General features: G+C 46.2%; 1 protein-coding gene across 4 annotated transcripts in view; it reads left to right on the plus strand.

Moving 5' to 3' along the window:
• The first annotated feature begins 18421 nt into the window (after nucleotides 1-18421).
• Nucleotides 18422-21326, plus strand: part of PAWR (pro-apoptotic WT1 regulator) — a 121338-nt gene continuing 118433 nt past the window's right edge. Inside the window, exons 1-2 of one of the 4 annotated variants that reach the window (XM_033951674.1) lie at nucleotides 18422-18573; nucleotides 19334-19961. In XM_033951674.1, the coding sequence (XP_033807565.1) occupies nucleotides 19446-19961 (516 nt within the window). In that variant the 5' untranslated portion in view covers nucleotides 18422-18573; nucleotides 19334-19445. The other 3 variants (XM_033951673.1, XM_033951675.1, XM_033951676.1) reach the window with 3 other exon arrangements.

Raw genomic sequence — 21326 nt, forward strand, 5'->3', positions numbered from 1 at the left:
GCTAAGGAGGAAGGGAGCGGCTGATTAGTTCCATGCCCTGGTTAGCAGAAGTTTTCATTGTACGAGTGTTAGAATTGGGAATGTTAAGGAAGGTATAGATTTACCTGTCTGGTTTAGACTTGTTTTGTCTGTTACTCACCTAGGTATAAGGCATAGCTGTTTTCGCTGAATTGCGATTTCACGATGTAAAGCATTGTTTTTACTTTGTAACTTGCCTGGAGCACATATCTGGCGTGGTGAGTAATTACAATTGGAACAAATATTGCATTGTTTAGATTTGCTTTTGTACTCGTCAAAGATGCCATCTAGTAGTTTAAACTGCTACTTCAGTGCACAGTGTTAGTAGCCATACTGGTTTTGCAGACAGGGCAGGTTTAGCCATTAGCCAAGAATAGGTGATCACCCAGAAGAGTAGGGGATGGTAAAGGGCAGCTACAGCCATAGTAACACAATAGATCCCAGTAGCCATGCAAACTCAGTGAAACACCCCTTTTCCCCCCTAATTATGTTAAGTATGATGTCCAACTAAATATCTCTACAGTGGGGACGTGAAGCCAATACCAGACTTCTATGGTCTGTGTCCCATATGAGGCAAGACTAGGATTACCATATTTTGAGCGGTAGAACCCTGGACACATGGCCCCGCCTCGTTCTACCTCCTGTCCCGCCCCAAGCCCCACCCGCACAGCCTCCTTGCCTCTTCCCTGATGAATGTCTGGGTTTTCCTGGTATCCCTAGGCAAGGCGGATCAAGATGGCTGGAGTAGATTTTGGCGGCACCTCAGTAGCTGGGAAGTAGGTTCCAGTGCAAGGCAATCTCTTTTGGCAAGGATGGATTAGAAGCAAGGATGCATATTGTATTCCAAATTAATATCCTCAGAGTACCGGTCTTGCATATCTCAGGGGATGGGAAAGACATAATGGAGCTTAACAAAAGTAAAATGTATGTGTCTGGTAGTGCTTTAGAAATAATTGTAGTAGTAACAAATGCCATTATTTCTTTGTAGGATGTGTCAAAAATTATATAAGCAGGTCTTTTTAAGTAAGATACTAAATCAGTTGATGCTACCAGTTAAATTTATTGAATGCAAACTATGCATTTATATAATTAAGATCAGTAGAAGACGATATGTTAACATTAAAAATGGCAACTTTGTTGCTTCAAACACAAAATCAAAAATGACACAAACCCCACTGGAAAATCAAAAATGATAAACTACAAAAATTGGGGGGGGGGTGAAACCATCAATATAAAAAATCATAAATCATTATTCAATGCTAAGAAAAATGGTACGACTGAACTTATGTTCAAAATATGAAACTCATTTGTGGTGAAACCTCAGAAATTAATTCCCCAACTCATTATAGGGCAGCCTAACCTGATCCATTTGGGGGGTTTGTTGTCAATCACAGGTCAATCACCACCTCCAACCATAATGTGATATTTTGTCCAATTAAAACAATAAATATTATGAATATAAATATTCTTTAAACATTGTAAATGGGGAACTTAGCTTTGAATAGCAATGAAACTTCACAGTCATGATCTCAATGGGGCCTGTTTTGCCCTTAGCTTCATCAGGAGATCAGAAAGATCAATCGTAACTAAACATGTTCCAACCACATTTAACATCCAATAACTGATTGGCAAAAAGTTCAATTTAACCCGTGTCAATGTGCAATCGTCCTCACTAGGGCTTGTACTCCATAGAGACCATGGGAACTTCGGCCTAGAATGGCGTCGGCATACATAGACGCTTTAGCACTTTATTTTCTTAGCATTTAATGATTAATGGTTTTTGATATCGATGGTTTCACCCCACATTTTTGTAGTTTATTAATTTTGTTGCTTCAACATTGCCTCAATCAGTGGTGTAGAAAAGGCATGTTGGTGGCAGTACCAACACCCCTCCTCCTCTCTGTCCCACTCCTCCCCTTGCCAAGCCCATGCCCCCCTCCCCCCTACTTCTTGTTCACCGCCACGAGCAAGAACTTCAATGTGCTCCTCGTGACCATGTCGCCTCTCCCGCTGATGTCACTTTGGGGGCCACGCATAGGAAGTGACATCAGCGGGAGAGTCAACGGGGTCGCGAAGAGCACGTTGATGTTCTTGTTGTTTGCAGTGGTAAACAACTAGAGGTATGGGGCAAGGGAAGGGGTGCAGACACGGCAGGGGGGATGAGGGCAGGGGAGGGGGCACCTCAATAATGAATGGGTGTCATTTACTATGTTACAGGATTGTGGTGTTTGATCATGAAGGATTGTTGTGTTGAAATGATCATGACTGTTGAGTTCATTTATAAAAGTCTTGGGTTTTGGAGGTGGGCTGTGGCCCTGAAAGTTTTATGGGGGGGGGAAGAGTTAATGGTGAAGGCTCATCCAGGGCACCCACGTATTCTTACACCAGCCCTGTTCGTGGACTATGGTACAGTATCTCTTTATTGGCTCAACAGACAAGAATTATCTAAACATAGGTTCCGTCTCAGATTCTGACAAACACGGCAGTTTTCTAATCCCTCCCAGGATCAAAAGCATTTTATTGATCTTATGTAGCTATCTAAATTGTAGAGAACCAATGCAAATACTGCTATTACCCAGCACTACACTTCTACATATAAGCCCAAACAACTAGAAGGGCTTGGGTCTCAGAAACGGAGCCTACGCGCAGCAGTGACACTTTGTGAGTGTCACTGCTGCGCGTAGGCTCCGTTTCTGAGACCCAAGCCCTTCTAGTTGTTTGGGCTTATATGTAGAAGTGTAGTGCTGGGTAATAGCAGTATTTGCATTGGTTCTCTACTATATATTTATATATACTGCTGGGGTATTGTGTTGTAGTTTATACGCTATCTAAATTGTACCATCATAAAAGACGATAGTTCTGTACTGTGCTGCTTTTAATCTTTGCATATGAGATTATGGAATATATGGAAGGGGGGGGGTTGCACCCGCAACAACTTAGAACTTTGGAATGGATGGATCTAGTTCTACTTTTAGAGTTGCAACGGTGAAGGGCGAGGGCAAAGTTGCCATTTTTATCACATGTCGTCTTCTACTGCTCTTAATTGCTACTGGGCTTTCTTAATACTACCGCTGCTGCTATTTCTATAGTGCTACCAGACCCACGCAGCACTGTGAAGAGCCACAAACAAGACAGTCCCTGCTAGAAAGAGCTTACAAACATGGGAACTAAACCCTGACTGAGAAGACCTGCATGCACTGGTAGCTTGAGACATCTGTCTCGGAGATGCACAAGATCCGCATACCAAGGCCAGTCTGGGGCTACCAAGATCACAAGTCCCTAGTGAGATGCGATTCTGTGGATAACCCAGCCCAACATGGGCCATAATAAAACCAGAAAACAAAGGGGGGGGGGGGGAAGGCTAGATTTGGTCTCACTATGGCATGAATTACAAAGTTACCAGGTCCATTATAATATTTAACAGCTGGTACAAAAATAAAAAACCCTTTTCTAAGGGATAGGGTATCTACCTCAGGGGTCTTTTTATTAAGGTGCACTAAGCAATTTAGTGCATGTGAAATGCAAAGACATTCCTTATATTCCTATGGGCATCCTTGGCATTTAGCGTGTGCTAAATTGGTTAGCGCACCTTCATAAAAGGACCCCTTAATTCTCTTGGTAACATACTTCGGTATTCTGGACCTGTAACACTAAAAGCCCTATTCCTTCATCTTATTTTTAGACTAAGCCAATGCCAGAACTTCCAATAAATTACAGAGAACAGTGTGCATATTGGGCCACAGTGCAATATAATCTACTAAACAAATATTCCAGTTTAAAAAAAAAATGGAAAACCTTAAAATCATGACCAATTAGTTTAAATAAACAAGGTTCCCTTTATTGGAAGCCAATGAAGTTTTTCTAAGCAGGGGATATGCACTTTCTCCTTTACTGCCTCCCAATAAAAATCTATCTGCTGTGTGAGGAGCTGCTGGAAAGTTCTCAGCCCAACCAAGAAAAGAATGATGTGGAGCAGGGGTGTCAAACTCAATTGCATAAGGGGCTGAAATCTGAACAAAAAGGCTAAGTCACAGGCCAAATTTATAATTAAGATACTTAGGGGTCCATTTATTAAGGTACGCTAACCGATTTAGCACATGCTAAATGCGCACCTTAATAAAAAGACCCCTAAGTGACTAAGGCTTAGTCTTAGTAGAAGTATAGGGTTACAACGTCTCCAACCCCATGCCGGCTCTGTGGTGTAAACAAAATTAATAAAAAAAACTTTTCTTCTCTCTGTTAGGGCCTAGTTCACACTTGCTGTCTAACATCAGCTCTGGCAGTATACACATTTCAAATCTGACATATTGTAGTCACAAAACAGAAAATAAAATTATTTTTTCTACCTTTTGTTGGTCCCAGGCTCTGTTTGTCTTCTGATAACTTGCTTGCCAGGGTCTCCTGCCCATTTATCATTTTCATCTTTCTCCATACTAACCATTCATCTTCCATCTCTTCCATCGTCCTCCCCTTCGGCTTCCCTTCCCTCCCCCGGAAGGTCTGGCATCTTTCGTTTTTTTCATTTCCATCCCCTCAGCTGCAGTGATGGACCCCATCATCCTCAAATCCACCTTCTCTCCTTTCCTCAACTACCCTTTCATCCAGCATCTCTCCCTCCTTCCCCATCACTCCAGGGTCCACCATCTCTCTCTTCTCCCAACTACCCTCTCTATCCCCCCTCCACCCCATCCCTTGTGTCCAACTCCTCTCCCTTTCTGTTCCTTCCCTCCCTCCATCCCATTGTCCACCATCTCTCTCCCCTGTTTTATTTCATCCCACCCTCCCCTCAGTCTGGCATATGCACATCTGAACCCTTCCTTCTCTCCCTCACAGTACTTCTACACCAGGGACCGCTCCCCCATCTCGAAGGCCTGCTTATTTTCCCCTTTCTTCCTGGTCTCACCTTCAGATTTGGCCTGCCGTTCCTACCCTCCCTCCATCCCGGCTTCCTGGTCTCCTCTTCAAAGCAGTCAGCTGAGGTTCTCCAGCTGGCTATAGCGAACCTCGCAGGCTGCCATCAACCTCGGTAGCACGTTCCCTCTGCCACAGTCCCTCTGATGTACAGGATCACGTTAGAGGGAACATGCTACCGAAGTTGACAACAGCCTGCGAGGTTTGCTACAGCCGGCCGCTAATCCTCAGCAGGCTGCTTTGAAGAGGAGACCAGGAAGCCAGGATGGAGGGAGGACCAGGCGAAGGCAGATGCTTGTCTCCCTCCCAGTAACCACGATTCTTTTCAACACTAAAGTGTAATATTTTTTTTACTTTGTACAGTACAGTATTTTGTATTAAAGTTTTTGGGTTGTGGAATGAATCATCTGAATTTCCATTATTTCTTATAGAGAAATTTCCTTTGATATATGAGTGTTTTGGATTACAAGAATGTTTCCGGAATGAATTATGCTCGCAAACCAAGGTTTTATTGATTAGGGAAACCAAGCCATTGTGACATCACTGATGAGGTTGGCTCTTTGGCATTAGTGGAATGAGGCATTATGACATTGCAATACAAGGGGCTGCTGAAAAGTTCTCAGCCCAACCAAGAAGAGAATAATGTGGAGTCATGAAACTGACAAGCTATTCCACACTTTTCTTGATACTTTTTGTTTCAATGATATGAAACGAAACGAAAAGTGTCAACAAAAGTGTGGAAAAACGTGTAGGTTTCATGGTGCAAAGCAAAAACAAAGAAATCCAACGAATCTGCAGTAAAAGGTGAGCACCAAAATCAAACAAACTGCAGAATGGAATGTAGAAGGTACAGGAATCTTTATTTAAAAAGCATACAAAATTGTAATCCTTAAAAAATGACTCTCATATACATGGAATACGGTGGACGCAACACGGTCCGTGTTTCAGAGAAGCACTCCTTCCTCAGGGGGCTTTGTATCGAAAGCAAGAAATTCTCCTTCTGAGCAGACGCATCTTCAAGGTCGCTATCAGAGTTAATTGGGCTTTAGGAGGAAGGAAAATGTTAGAAACATCTTTTCAATATACATATACAGTGATGTAATAAGGGAGGATGACCTGCCCCAGGTGTGGTCTTCCTAACGGCATGGCACCTCTCCTTCTCTCTGCCCCACCCCCCCATTCCTCTCTTTGCCATGCACCCCTTGCCTTCCCTCGTACCTTTTTTTTTTTACTTCCCTGATGCGAGGTTACTGCCTGCGTCAACATCGGCGCTGTCTCTGATGTCACTTCTGGGACCCGTGCCTAGGAAGTGATGCCAAAGGATGGGTGGACACCAATGTGGGCACACTGTTCATGCCAGAGAAGTTAAAAAGGTAAGGGAAGAAGGTGGGGGAGGGTTGCCACTGCCCCAGGCTTTGCACGCCACTGTAACATTCTATGCATATATGCAGTATATATGTGTGTGTGTGTGCACAGAATGTTAGAATGGGCCAGGCCCATAGTGTGTGTGTAGATACACACACACACACACACACACACACACATACATATATATATATATATATCACATACACTATGGGCCTGGCCCATTCTATCATTCGATGCATATATATGTATATATATATATATATATATCACATACACTATGGGCCTGGCCCATTCTATCATTCGATGCATATATATGTATCTCTCTATCTCTATCTCTATCTCTATCTCTATCTCTATCACATACACTATGGGCCTGGCCCATTCTAACATTCGATGCATATATATGTATCTCTATCACATACACTATGGGCCTGGCCCATTCTAACATTCGATGCATATATATGTATCTCTATCACATACACTATGGGCCTGGCCCATTCTAACATTCGATGCATATATATGTATCTCTATCACATACACTATGGGCCTGGCCCATTCTAACATTCGATGCATATATATGTATCTCTATCACATACACTATGGGCCTGGCCCATTCTAACATTTGATGCATATATATGTATATCTATCTCTATCACATACACTATGGGCCTGGCCCATTCTAACATTTGATGCATATATATGTATATCTATCTCTATCACATACACTATGGGCCTGGCCCATTCTAACATTCGATGCATATATATGTATATCTATCTATCTATTATATATATCTATATATACACATGTATATAATACAGTTGGGACCATAAGGCCATCTAATGTGTCCCACATTCTTTCTCAATAGTGTAGACCAGGGATGGGCAACTCTGGTCCTCGAGGGCCAGAATCCAATCGGGTTTTCAGGATTTCCCCAATGAATATGCATGAGATCTATTTGCATGCACTGCTTTCAATGCATATTCATTGGGGAAATCCTGAAAACCCGACTGGTTTCTGGCCCTCGAAAACCAGAGTTGCCCACCCTGGTGTAGACCCAAGCTAATATCTGTCTTTGCAGCTAAGGATCTACAATGTATATAGCACTGGCAGATGTACTACAGTTTTTATGTACACATTTATTCTATGCTTTCTTCGATCAATGCTAGTTTTGCATCTACACCCATCTTCAGGGTGTAGTACAGGGTGTAGTACCTAGTTCAGGGGTAGGCAATTCCGGTCCTCAAGAGCCAAAGCTAGGTCAGGTTTTCAGAATATCTACAATAATTATGCATGAGATAGATTTGCATTAGAGAATGACACAGTGACGGTTTACCCGCGACCACCGCGTTTAGCTGCGGGTAACCCGCCAAAACGGGGAACAAAAACTAGCAGTCGCTGCGGGGACGGGGACAAGGCCATTCACCGCACCGTGGAGCGGTGAATGGTCTTGTCCCCGCAGTGAGGCATGAAGGATCGCGCGGTCCCCGCAACCCACACCCGCCTGCCCAATCGATCCTAGTGATTAGCCAGCTCTCTCCCTTCTCCTCACCTTAGTTTGTAGGTTTTCTTTTTCTGCGACCCGCACGCTATCAAAGAGCCGCGCACCCGCTGTTGCTCAGTTTTGATCTGCTCTGATGCAACCGGAAACAGGAAGTTGCAGCAGAGCAGAAGATTGAACACTGAGCAGCCGCACGTGCGTGGCTCTTTGGGAAAGCGTGCAGGTCACCGAAAAAGAAAGCCTGCAAACTAAGGTGAGGAGAAGGGAGAGAGCTGGCTAAACACTAGGATCGATTAGGCAGGCGGGTGGGGGCTGCGGGGACCATGCGATCGACCGTGTTCCCGGCTCAAACTGGAAGGAGGGAGTGAAAGGGAAAAGGATTCTGGGCCAAGGGGATGAAGATGGAAAGAAAAACCCACAGCAGGAAAGAAAGGGAAGGACAGTCAGGTGAGCCAGATGCTAGAAGCAGGGGGGGGAGGAAGAAAGAGGGAAAAAAGCTAGATGGGGTTGAAAAGAAGAGACACACTGGTATGGAAGAGGAAGATAGGGGAAATCTGGACACAGGAAAGTAACAGAAAGAGGGGAAATTATGTGCATGGGGCATAGGGACAGATACATAAAGGGGACATGCCATGGGGATGGTATATGGACAAAGGGTGTGGGCAATGGCAGATACATAGGGGAGATATTAGAAATGGGGAAAATAGGAGCACAGAAGCAAGATGGTTTGTGGGGATGGGACAGGGACCGAGCTCGCAGGCTTCAGTGGCTTGCACAAATTACATTGTAACGTGCCATGAAAATAAGAGGGAGGAAGGTAGATAGATAGGCCACGCGAGAGGAGCTGAAGGGTGGTAGAAAGGAACAGATGGTAAAGGAGGGAGGGAAGGGTGGTGGTGGAAAGGAATAGGACAGACATTGAAGGAGGGTGGAGAGGAACAGACCCTGAAGGGAAATGTGGAAGACAGAATGGGAAGAAGACAGATGCCAGACTATGGGGGAGCGGAGGGAAGAAGATGGGTGCTAGGCCAATTGGGGGGGGGGGTGAAGGGAGAGGCACAGTAACAGCAAATGGAAGACGCAGAGAGAAGACACACAGTGGATGGAAGGAATTGAATGAGAAGATGTGGAAAGCAGAAACCAGACAACAAAGGTAGAAAAAAAAAAAAATTCTATTTATTTATTTATATTAGTTGTGTTGATAAAAATTTATAAACAAAGCCCTGCCAGCTGAACATCTCTTTCTCTAGTTCAGCAGCAGGAACTTTGATTTATAAGAAAGGAATAAGCTAAATATTACAGTACTAAGGCTTGTATGGATGCAGCGGTGACGGTGACGGGGTGGTGAAGGGAATGGCGGTGACGGGGCGGTGCAGAGGATGGTGGGCCAGGGACGGGGCGGTGACGGGGACAGATTTTTTCCCCGTGTCATTCTCTAATTTGCATCTCAAGGAGGCAGTGCATGCAAATCCATCTCATACATATTCATTTTGGATATCCTGAAAACCTGACCTGGCTCCGGCTCTCGACTGGAATTGCCTACCCCTGACCTAGTTCCTTGATGGGGTGTGGGGTAAAAAGGTTAGGCTTGGCTCTACCAAAGTCTTAGAGAAGGGGGTCTCAAAGTCCCTCCTCGAGGGCTGCAATCCAGTCGGGTTTTCAGGATTTCCCCAATGAATATGCATGAGATCTATGTGCATGCACTGCTTTCAATGCCTATTCATTGGGGAAATCCTGAAAACCCGACTGGATTGCGGCCCTCAAGGAGGGACTTTGTAATCCCTGTCTTAGAGTAACGGTGGTCCACATACTTCCCATAAGTAAAAGAGGTAGTGAGACGCAGCCTTTTAATTAATACAATTAGCAGAACACAAGTTTTTGATTACTAAGCCCTTTGGCCCAATTTTTTTTAATTCCAACAAAGGATAACAAGAATTAGCCCAAAGATCCATTGTTGGTCTTGGCATATCGATCTCATGCATATTCATTATGGATATCCTGAAAACTTGACGGCTGGGGTGTCCCTAGGACAGGTTTGTGAATAACTAATCATGGATTCTGGATATGAGAAAACAAACTAGCACTGATATTGCCCATCCTCTGCTATATTTTCTGAATAAGATGGAGGTGGTAGTTGGTATACTGTAGGGGAGTGGGTGGGGAGGAGGAATTTGGGGGGGTTGGTAAGCCTAGCTAATGGCTGCATTACAAAGGTAGATGCCAAATATACTAAATTGCACGTTGGGTTCTGAAAACTGTCTTATCATAAAATGACATTTTCTAGCTTGTTAAATACACTCCTGTTTGAAATACTCCATTGCCCCAGGTACATTAGTCAGATTGGGAGCCCCCCGGGACAGATAGGGAGAAATGTTAACCGCTTAGGCCAGGGCTATAAGTGGTGTATAAATACTAGAAACAGATTTATTACCTCATATCGGCTTCTTCTAACCACATTAAAACAACCATCTCCTTTGTTCTATACGGGATGAAATATGGTGCTCGTACAAATTAAACCCTCGTTATCCCACCCACTAACGAAAACATATCCACATTTACACCGAGCCATTTCCCTGCAACATCGAGTGTCCCCCTAATCTTTCTAATTTTGACAGAGTGAAAAATCAATCCACTTGTACCTGAGTGGAGTAGAACGGGTACAAGTGGATCAATTTTTCACTCTGTCAAAAATGACAAAGACTAGGGGGGGGGGGGGGGGAGACACTCGATGAAGTTAATAGGGAAATACTTTTAGAACCAACAGGAGGAAAATTTTTTTCACTTAGAGAATAGTTAAGCTCTGGAACGCATTGCCAGAGGATGTGGTAAGAGCGGATAATGTAGTCTGTTATTGAGAAAGACATGGAGGTAGCCACAGCTTGCCCTGTATCAGTAGCATGGAATAAGAACATAAGAATTGCTGCTGCTGGGTCAGACCCTGCTGCTGTGCCCAGCAGTCCGCTCACGCGGCGTGCCCCCAGGTCAAAGAGTCCAGCCTCTAAAATGAGTCCAGCCTCACCTGTGTACGTCCCAGTTTAGCAGGAACTTGTCCAGCTTAGTCTCAACTTTAGAGAGTGCCCTCTCGTTCTCCCTACCTTGGAGAGTGTGAACAGTCTGTCTTTATCTACTCCTTGGATTGGCCACTGTGAGAACGGGCTGCTGGGCTTGATGGACCATTGGTCTGACCCAGTAAGGCTATTATGTTCTTATCTTACATATGAACTGCAGCTGGTTAAACTGTTACCAACACTGTTCAATATGAGGTTCCAAAAAAAATCTGCCCGTTACTTGACCATTTCAGCATTAGTACAGCTTTAGCTGTCTCTCCCTTTCCCCCAGCTTTCTGCATTTGGGAGGATTGGGAGGGGGATCTTCTCTTAATGGGTAAGAAATGCTTCAGAGTGCTCCTGCTATCCAAACAACAACAACAAAAAACGCTCAAGTTTCTGTTCCAAAGAAATACGACTTTTTGCTGTGAAACTTCTTTAGCGGTTTCCCAAATGGTATAAAGTGGTACCTCGGTTTGTGAGTGTTTCACAAGACGAGCAAAACACTCAGCAAACTTTTGACTCGCAAACCGAGCACTGCCCTGATCAACGAGCACTTACAGCCCAAGAAGCGCCGCTTTAGGGGATTCCTCTTCCGTCTTCCGGCCAGCCTTCTACATTGGGTGTCTTCCGCAGGTTGGAGGACCTCTGTCTGGCCCTGCATGGCCAGGTGCTGTCCCACCTGCGCGTTGCATGTGACGCGCACAGCGTCAATCATCGGCGTTGTGCGTGACGTGTGGGTGGAGCGGTGCTCAGCTGCGTGGGCTTGGGTGGGAGCTCTCCAGCATGTGGGGGGCATCCGACGTGGAGGGCTGGCCGGCGGATGAAGGAGGCATCCCTCTGAAGCGGCACTGTGGGGTTCTCCGGCGGCTGGCATCCCCCCCCCAAAGCGGCACTGTAGGGTTCTCCGGCGGCTGGCATCCCCCCCCCCCCCCGAAGTGGCACTATGGGATTCTTCTTCAGATGACCAACGGAGGAGGCAGACGGAGGAGACGGTGCTGCAGCACCCGGCACCAGACAGGTATAGACCTCGGGTTCTAGAATGAATCGTTGCTGTTGCCACTATTTTCTATGGGGAACTTGTTTTGATAAATGAGCATTTTGGATTACGAGCATGCTCCTGGAATGGATTATGCTCATAATCCAAGGTACCACTATATTTTAATAAGGTGCTGATTCAATACTCAAGTGGATTCAAAATAGCCAGTACAGCTCTTTTTAAGCTTGTATGAGAGTTGTGTGTGAAGATGAAGGTTTCTCCTCTTGATTATTTTGTTTGCCATCATTACTATGCTTTTACCAGACCTTAACCTTGTTTGCAAGCTGCAGGTGTGACTCTTCTGTGCTCCAGAATATTTTCTCAGCTGCATTTACCATATCTACTCATATAAACTGAGATTTGGGGGCCAAAAACTTGGCCCAAAAATGGGAGTCTCTGTTTATATTCAGGTCTGCTGGTCTGCATACCCCCTCTGACCCTGTCCAGACCTGCTGCAGCCTTCCTGTGTGCTTGTCTGAAGCCCTGGGAGTCCAGCGATGAGCTGGAACATGAGGATCCTTCCTGTGTCCTGTCCTGGTTGACTCTAAACTAGAGAATGAAACGGGGACAAATTTTTTCCTGTCCCTGCGAGTTCTTTTCCTGTCCTTGCCCCTTTGCTGCAAGCTCAATCCAGTTCTGAACAAGCCTCAAAACATTTTAAAATCATAAGTATTTGAGGCTTGTGCGGTTAAGGCAGAGCTTACAGGAATGGGACAGACAGGGAAACCGAGTTCCTGCGGGAACGGGGACAAATTTGTCCCTGTGTCATTTTATACTCTAAACCACCCTACCTTACTGATCCCTGTAGACCTTACCTTTAAAGCCCTGATGGTCTAGTGGTGAAGTTGCCAATCACTGTAAATGACAGCAGATAAAGACCTGAATGGTCCATCCAGTCTGCCCAAACATGGTTAAATTCTTGGTTAAATCATCTTTCCATGGCATTTCTGGGACACCAGACCATAGAAATCCACCCACCACATTTCAGATGGGTGACCCGTCAAATGGGTACACGACAATTGCGCTCTGTCAAGGGCAGGAGTGATCTTCCTCTGCTTCTGTCCCATGAGAGCCACAGTCAAAAATGCCCTGAGTTCTCGTTGCAGTCTCGTGAAACCACAGGAACTTATGGCAGGCATTTTTGATCACAGCTCTCACAGAGCAGGAGCATAGGAAGATTGTTCCTGCCTCCTTCACCGCTGGACCACCAGGGCTTCAGACAGGCCTGTAGTGGGCATTGGGGGACAGGGAGGGAGGAAAGAAAGGCTGGGTGCAAGGCAGGGCACTTGAATAAAATCCTCTCTTGCAGTCACTTTTTCTGGCGAGGGTCTGTCTGCGCTTTGCATGTGCAACCACCAGGAACAGCTGCTCTGCTAGCATGTGATTTCTGTATATGGATCTGTAGCAATCTATACGTGCTGTTATCAGGCTGCATTATTGTTAGTCGTCAAGGGCTACTAGGTTTGTAGGATATTCCTTATGAATAATGCATAAAGTTAATTATACGTATATTTTAATGCCTTGTTTTGGAATGAAAAATTAATAAAGATTTATTAAAAAAAAAAAAAAAAGAATTAGTATGGAAAGCAGAATCTTGTCAAACCTGAGAGAAACCTATTGTTTCCAAGTTTTAAACAAGGGTAGGCCTCTGCTCTAATGGAGTAGTTCTCAAATCAGTCTTTGGGACACACCCAGCCAGTCACGTTTTTCATGAATATGCATGAAATAGATTTACATACAAGGGGTGTGGCCCTAGGACTGAGTTGAGAACCCCTGCTCTAAGGGATGAAGTAAAATAGTGTGGGCTGGGCTCTTCTATGCTTTGTTGAGGAATGCGAGATAGATTAGTCAAATTCTTTCCTTCCCTTCTTGATATGCCAGAGCTGTCCAGGAGGTCCCCCTGCTAGTCAGGATATTCCTAATACACATACATTGTTTCTCTATACTTTTAAGGTGTATAGCCTGGAAACCTGACTCGTTGGAATTTCCCCCATGATTGATTTGGGAACCAGCAAACTAAGGTATCATATATACTTGAATATATACTGACCCGAATATAAACCGAGGTAACTTCCCCCCCCCCAAAAAGAAAGAACAACCATTTATGCATTATTCATAAGGAATATCCTACAAATTTGGAAGCCCTTGAAGACTAACAGTAAAAACCCAAGGTCCTTGTGAGAGATGCAGCCTGATAACAGCACAAATAGATTGCTACAGATCCATATACAGAAACTACATGCTAGCAGAGCAGCTGATCCTGGTGGTTGCACATGCAAAGCACAGACAGACCCTCGCCAAATCCAGAAAAAGTGACTGCAAGAGGGAATTTTTTTTTATTCAAGAACTTCAACCACCTGACACCCCAAAACTGCATGTGCCTAATGGGGTATGCATACATAGAAACATAGAAAAAAGCAGCAGAAAAGGGCTATAGCCCACCAAGTCTGCCCATTCCAAGTATCCCCTCCCCTGAATTTACTCCCTTAAAGATCCCACGTGAGTATCCCATTTTCTCTTAAAATCCGTCACGCTGCTGGCCTTTATCACCTGGAGTGGGAGTCTGTTCCAATGATCCACTACTCTTTCGGTGAAGAAGTACTTCCTGGAGTCGCCATGAAACTTCCCTCCCCTGATTTTCAGCGGATGCCCTCTGGTGGTCGAGGGTCCCATGAGCCAGAAGATATCATCTTCTGACTCGATGTGTCCCGTGATGTACTTATATGTTTCAATCATATCTCCCCGTTCTCTTCTTTCCTCAAGTGAGTACAGCCGCAATTTTTTAAATCTTTCTTCATACGTGAGATCCTTGAGCCCCAAGACCATCCTGGTGGCCGTTCGCTGAACCGACTCGATCCTCAGCACGTCCTTTCGGTAGTGTGGTCATACCATCATCATAAGTTCACGGCAACCTTGTGTAAGGCTAATTTCATTGAAGAATGCTGTGGCATGTATATAAAATCAGAAGAAAAAAAAAAGGCAACAGTACTTAGCTATTCCCAATGGGAGCTCAGCCCTTTCCCTGTTTAAAGCTTTATTTGACAGGTGAAGGCAACATTAATGCTGAACTGGTGAAATCGGATTGCAAAGGTTTTCAACTCTCTAGTCTAGACCAGACACATATTCTAGATGCACATTTGCTAAAGCTGATAGGGGGAGGGGGGAATCAAAGACTTCCCAGAAATGAGTGAGCAGGGAAAACTATAGCCCCGAGGGAAATTGCAGAAACAATGCTACAGCAGCAAAATATATCGTGCTGAATCCTGCCACCAGTACAAACCAGAACCATCCCCTAGGAACTATTCTTCTTGTTCTCGGTGTAGTGTGATTTTTATTTTACCTTCACTATTACTACTGTATTTTGTAAATTCTTTAAAAAATGTAACCCTTAAATGGAACAAGATGCCAACCCTTGTAACAGTGGTGTGGGGGGGGGTGTCCCTCTCCTGCCCTCTTCACCACCCCTTATGCCCGCCCCTTCCCATACCTTTTTATCTCCGGCGCGAGCAACCAGGAACCGGTTGCTCGCGTCGGCTTTGGCGTTCTCTCCGACGTCACTTCCTGGGCGTGGCTCCTGGAAATGACGTCAGAAAAAGCGCTGAAGCCGAAGCGAGCAGCAAGTTTGTGGCAGTGCGCGCTGAAGATAAAAAGGTACAGAAAGGAAGCAGCATGTATGCGACAGGGGGGAAGAGTGTGAAGGGGGGAGGAGAGCAGGAGCAGTGGCAGCGCCCTGAGGAAGACTGTGCCCGGAACGGACCATTCCCCCACCCCCTTTATTATGCCACTGCCTTGTCATGCCAATAAAGTTACCTGAATCTTAGTGAGCTAAGAACCACGGACCCCTTGTTCAAATCCCACTGCAACTTATTGGGATCTTGGGCAATTCACTTAACACGCCGTTGCTTCTGGTAGAAGGTACAAACGTAGCAGTTGATGCAGACGCGTACTGCAGGTGAATGAACACGGGGTCTGATGCTCAAAGCTAACGGTGATAGTGGGGGGGTGAGTTGCAGGTTAGCGTGCAAATTATTGTGCGCCAAGGCATTTGTTCAGCTGCATCAAATTGCCACCCCCTTCCAAACAAACAAAAAAGTTTCTTGGGCACATTTAAGCACTAGAAACAACTGCAGGGCGAAAACAGCCTTGAAAGGGTTATTTGAGAGAATTGGTGCTTAGTGGCACCCTGTCCTCTAACCAACGACCCTGCTCCAAAATTAAGAAAGAAAAGCAAAGCCCTGATAGTCTGGGGGACCTCCCCCCCCCCCATGTTTCTCTAAAAAAATCCCTGGGCTCTAATGGCACCATGACCCCTCCCAAATCCTCTCCCAGATCCCCTTATCTCGACAGAGGCAGGAGCAATGCCCACTCACTCTTGCCTCTGGGGGCAGCATTATAGGCTTTGTTTGGTTGGTGCATCCCATTTTGAAAATGATGACACCTGGGGTTAGGAGTGAGGGAACATTGCTCTTACCTCTTTTGAGGTTAAGGGATTTGGGGGGTCTTAGGGAGGGGTGCCACTAAACCCCAGAAATGTTTTGGAGGGGGGGAGTGAGTGTCAGGAAGTCCAATAGACCAGTGGTATTCAACCCAGTCCTCAGGGACCACCTGGCCAGTCAGGTTTTCAGGATATCCACAAGGAATATGGAGGGCAGAGACTTTGAAAACCTGACTGGCCAGGTGGTCCCTGAGGACTGGGTTGAATACCAATGCAATAGACCAGTGGTTCCCAACCCTGTCCTGGAGGAACACCAGGCCAATTGGGTTTTCAGGCTAGCCCTAATGAATATGCATGAAGCAAATTTGCATGCCTATAACTTCCATCATATGCAAATCTCTCTCATGCATATTCATTAGGGTTAGCCTGAAAACCCGATTGGCCTGGTGTTCCTCCAGGACAGGGTTGGGAATCACTGCAATAGACCACCAGGTTTTTTTTGTTGTTGATGGGGTTTGGGGAGGGGGTCTTCTGGTTCACTTGACCAGCAGTGCTTTTATTTTTAAGTGCTGGGGGGTTAGCTATGTTATTTATTATTTCCCTAAAACCTAGGCAGCTTACAATGAAACATCCAAAGTCACTCAACAGCCATTTACAAGGCTAAAAAACCCCAAATTATTTATGGCAGTGGTTCCCAACCCTGTCCTGGAGGACCACCAGGCCAATCAGGTTTTCAGGATAGCCCTAATGAATATGCAGATTTGTATGCATCTCACTTCCATTATATGCAAATCTCTCTCATGCATATTCATTAGGGCTAGCTGGAAACCCGATTGGCCTGGTGGTCCTCCAGGACAAGGTTAGGAACCAGTGATTTATGGGACTGGGGGCTTGTATACTGCATTTTTGTGGCTTTGACATTCAGGGCTCCTTTTATCAAGCTGCGCTAGTGGGGTTAACGCACGTGACTTTTCATCATGCGTTAACCCCTGCGCTAGCCAAAAACTACCGCCTGCTCAAGAGGAGATGGTAGCGGCTAGCGCAGGGGTAGGGAACTCCGGTCCTCGAGAGCCGTATTCCAGTTGGGTTTTCAGGATTTCCCCAATGAATATGCATTGAAAGCAGTGCATGCAAATAGATCTCATGCATATTCATTGGGGAAATCCTGAAAACCCGACTGGCATACGGCTCTCGAGGACCGGAGTTCCCTACCCCTGGGCTAGCGTGTCCTGCGGTTTAGTGCGGCTTGCTAAAAGGAGCCCTCAAAGTGGTGGGCACTGGAAGCTTCAGTGACTTGCCCAGGGTCACAAGGAGCAGCCCTGGGATTTGATCTCACAACCTTTGGGTGCTGAGGCAGCAGCTCTACCTTTCCCAATCAATAAAATTAACAAAACATTTTTAAGTATACAAACCTTCCTAAATACAAAAAGTCCTCCTTTTAATGAAATACCTTTTAATGAAATACTTTTTGGACAAAAAGGTATGTTTTTAGTAACTTCTTAGTTAGGATCCAAGAATATGCTTTTATTTTATTTTATTTTATTTTTTTTTTTGGGGGGGGGGGGGTGTTACCTGATGCTACATCGAATGCACCAAGGTGTGTAGGTGTGGGGTTCAGTCTGACAAATAAGGGAATCTTTCCCATAAATGGTAGTACAGGTAGAGATTGCAAAGCATTTAGAAAGTTCCCTTATTAGACACCCACTCAGTGCATCTCTTTGCTGGTCTTTGCCTTGCAGGGAACAAGGGCAAAACTTAATAAATGGACTTTAGGGCAATGTGGCAGTGGCACCCAGAGCAATTGCCCTTGTTGCCACCTCCACTGATGCAGAGACTTCTTTTACAGGCGAACATAAGAATAGCCTTACTGGGTCAGACTGATGGTCCATCAAGCCCAGAGGTGGCCAATCCAGGTCACTAGTACCTGGCCAAAACCCAAGGGGTAGCAACATTCCATTCAGAATTCTAAAGATTCTAGAATCCCAAAGCGTAACAAAGGCTCCAGAGCCCCAAAGAGTAGCAACATTCCATGCTACCACGTCTTTTTAGCTCCCCCTACCGCCCAGTTTCTCGCGGCTTCACTCCAGTCACTTTACTGTTCCGAGGCGCTTCGGCGCTCGCTCGGCAGTTTCCGGCCGCGCTTCGCCCCGCCCCCTCCCTCGTGGGCTGGGAAACGAGCGGCGGGCTCCTGGAACGCGGAAGGAGGAGGAGAGCACGCGCGCGCCCAGCCACCCGGCTGTCTGGAACGCGGAGCAGGCAAGTTCAGCGAAGGGGGGGAGCGCGCGCGCGCACACGGCTGCCGCACACCTGGAGCAGGAGCCGCTGCCTCTGCCCTCGGTGCCCACCCACCTGCCCCGGAGCGGCGAGGTGAGCTTGCGGCGCACTCGGCTCCTCCGAGGGGAGCGTCTGCACGGGCTGAACTCAGGCGGGGACCGTGCGCACTTGTTGCTTTTTCTGTGCCGCGGCTCGTTCTCTTTACCGAGGGTGAGTGCGCGCGTGCTGCGGTGGGGCTCCCTCTCCAGGTGCGCTGCGCTCTTCTCGGCTTCGGTGAACTTTTCCTCTGTGGAGCGCGCTGCAGCCGGCTCTACTTTTCTCCATAAAACGCCTTCTCCTCGCCCTTACGCGCGTTGTAGTGCGTTCTCCTTACCGGTGCGTTTGCAAAGGTGCCCCCTCCCTCCCATCTTTCCCTACCCTGTGTTTGAGATGATACCAGGGCTGTCTTTTAGTCTAATTCCTCTCCCTTCTCTACCTGCGCGCTTTAGTGAAGTGTTCCTGATTGATACAAGCAGGTTATTAATGTAACTCTTCTCTCTCCCCCCCCCTCTTTTGCTGGTTTGATAAGGGGCTCCTGACTATCTCACAGATTAACCCTTTCTTGCGTGCATTCCCTTCCTATGCAGTTTTTTAGTAAGCTGTTCCTGACTGACATGAGCTCCTAAGAGCCCATTGTAGTGAAGTCACTTCCCTATCTGTGCACTTTGGTGAGATGTTTCTCTCTCTCTCTATCTTCTCACAGGCTGCCAGCGCTTAACCTCTCCAGGCCCCACCCCCTGCAGCCATGCTCCGCGCCTGATCCTGCTCGTCGACAGTGGCTGTCCCGAGGAAGAGCCCGCTCTGCTGGAGACGACATGGCGAGTGGCGGTGGCTATCGAGCGAGCAGTGGCACCACAGACTTCCTGGAGGAGTGGAAAGCCAAGCGCGAGAAGATGAGGGCCAAGGCGCAGAGCGAGGGTGGCCCGGCCCCCACCATTACCGCCGAGGGCAGCTGGAAGCCGGGCCCGGAGCTGAACAATAACAGCGCCCCCCCTGTCGGCCCCACCTCCTTACTCAAAGCCGTTTCCAGGAGGTTGCCGACGGATGAAGAACCGGTCCCCGGTGCCACAGCTAGCAGAAAGGGTCCGGAGAAAGTGGGGACGGCAGTAGCGGTGGTGGCTGGGGCCCCTCAGCAGCAGCTGCTGCCACCGCCGCCTCAGGAAGGACTGGGAGTGTGCACCTCTGACGACAAGGATTCCCCTCCAGCTAAGGCCAAAGACAAGGGCAAAAGCTCCGGGCCCAGCGCTAGGAAGGGCAAAGGGCAGATTGAGAAGAGGAAGTTGAGGGAGAAGAGGCGATCCACAGGTGTGGTGAATATCCCTTCAACAGAGGTAAGAGAAAAGACAGGGCAAGAGGGTAGCTGTGTGTAAAAGGTTCATAACTTGTTGCCAACCAGCTGTGTGTGTGGGGGGGGGTGTGGGGGGGGGAAGGTGGGGCTGGTCCAAAATGAAACCGCTCACCTGTAAGAGCAACCACATTTGTTCCACTTGAAAATTATTTGCAACCAAAGAAATAATAATGTTTTTAGGAAGAGCTGCTTTGTTTTTCCAAGCAAATGGTGACTTTAACTCTCTGTGGTTTCTTTGTGAACTGCCTGGACACTTATTTCAAGATATACCTGTATAATAGGTTGGTGGAATGAGTCATTGAAACACGGCATTATGTTATTAGGTGGTGTTCTTTACTTTTAATCTTCCCTTTTTTTAGAAGGCAATCTGTGCCTGCAGTATTGATTTATTGCCAAGAGGAAACTTTTCCCAGTACTGCTCAAGTTTTAGCGTAGACCTAAACTGACACTTCAAGAACTTTATGATTTTTTTTGTGTAAGGGAAATGAGCTTTCTGAAGTTGATGTATACAGTGGGTTGAAAGTTTTCCTTCTGGGAAGCGAAAACATGTCACCTCCCCTTTCTTTGTAAAGCAAAGATTGCTTCACGCAAGTATGTTTTGGCATTGCATGTTTTGGACCCGACCTTGGCCTAAGGCAATAACTACTTTAAACATTTTTGAGCCTAATGGAATATCAGACTGGTGAGCATAGTTTAAAACCACGGTATTTTTTATTTTTATTTTTTTAATTATTATTTCACATCAAAAGTGCATTGGCACAAGTATATTTACTATTCTCAGGTTTGACAGAAATTGTAAAAATATTTTAGGATGTATTTCAGTACATCAGAATTAGAGAATGACATAGGGACAAATTTTTCCCCATCCCCATGGGAACTCATTTTCCTGCCCCCTTCCTGCAAGCTCTGTGGGGCGCAGTGGTTAAAGCTACAGCCCCCAGTTCCCTTAGGTTGTAGGTTCAAACCTATGCTGCTCCTTGTGACCCTGGGCAAGTCACTTACTCCCCCCATTGCCCCAGGTACATTAGATAGATTGTGAGCCCGCCAGGACAGATGGAAAAATGCTTGAGTACCTGGATAAATTCATGTAAACCGATCTGAGCTCCCCTGGGAGAACAGTATAGAAAATTGAATAAATCTTCACAAGCCTCTCAAACACTTTACAATCATAAGTGTCCGAGGCTTGTGCAGTTAAGGCAGAGCTTACAGGAATGGGACAGTGACAAAACTTGTGGGGACGGGAAAATTGAGTTCCTTTGGGGGGGGAGGGGGGGAAATTGTCCCCATGGTCATTCTCTAATCAGAATCCTGTTTGACTACTTGGAAAATGTGATATTGAACTGATGAG

This window comes from Geotrypetes seraphini, chromosome 7, assembly GCF_902459505.1.
Source record: "Geotrypetes seraphini chromosome 7, aGeoSer1.1, whole genome shotgun sequence".
Classification (NCBI taxonomy): domain Eukaryota; kingdom Metazoa; phylum Chordata; class Amphibia; order Gymnophiona; family Dermophiidae; genus Geotrypetes; species Geotrypetes seraphini.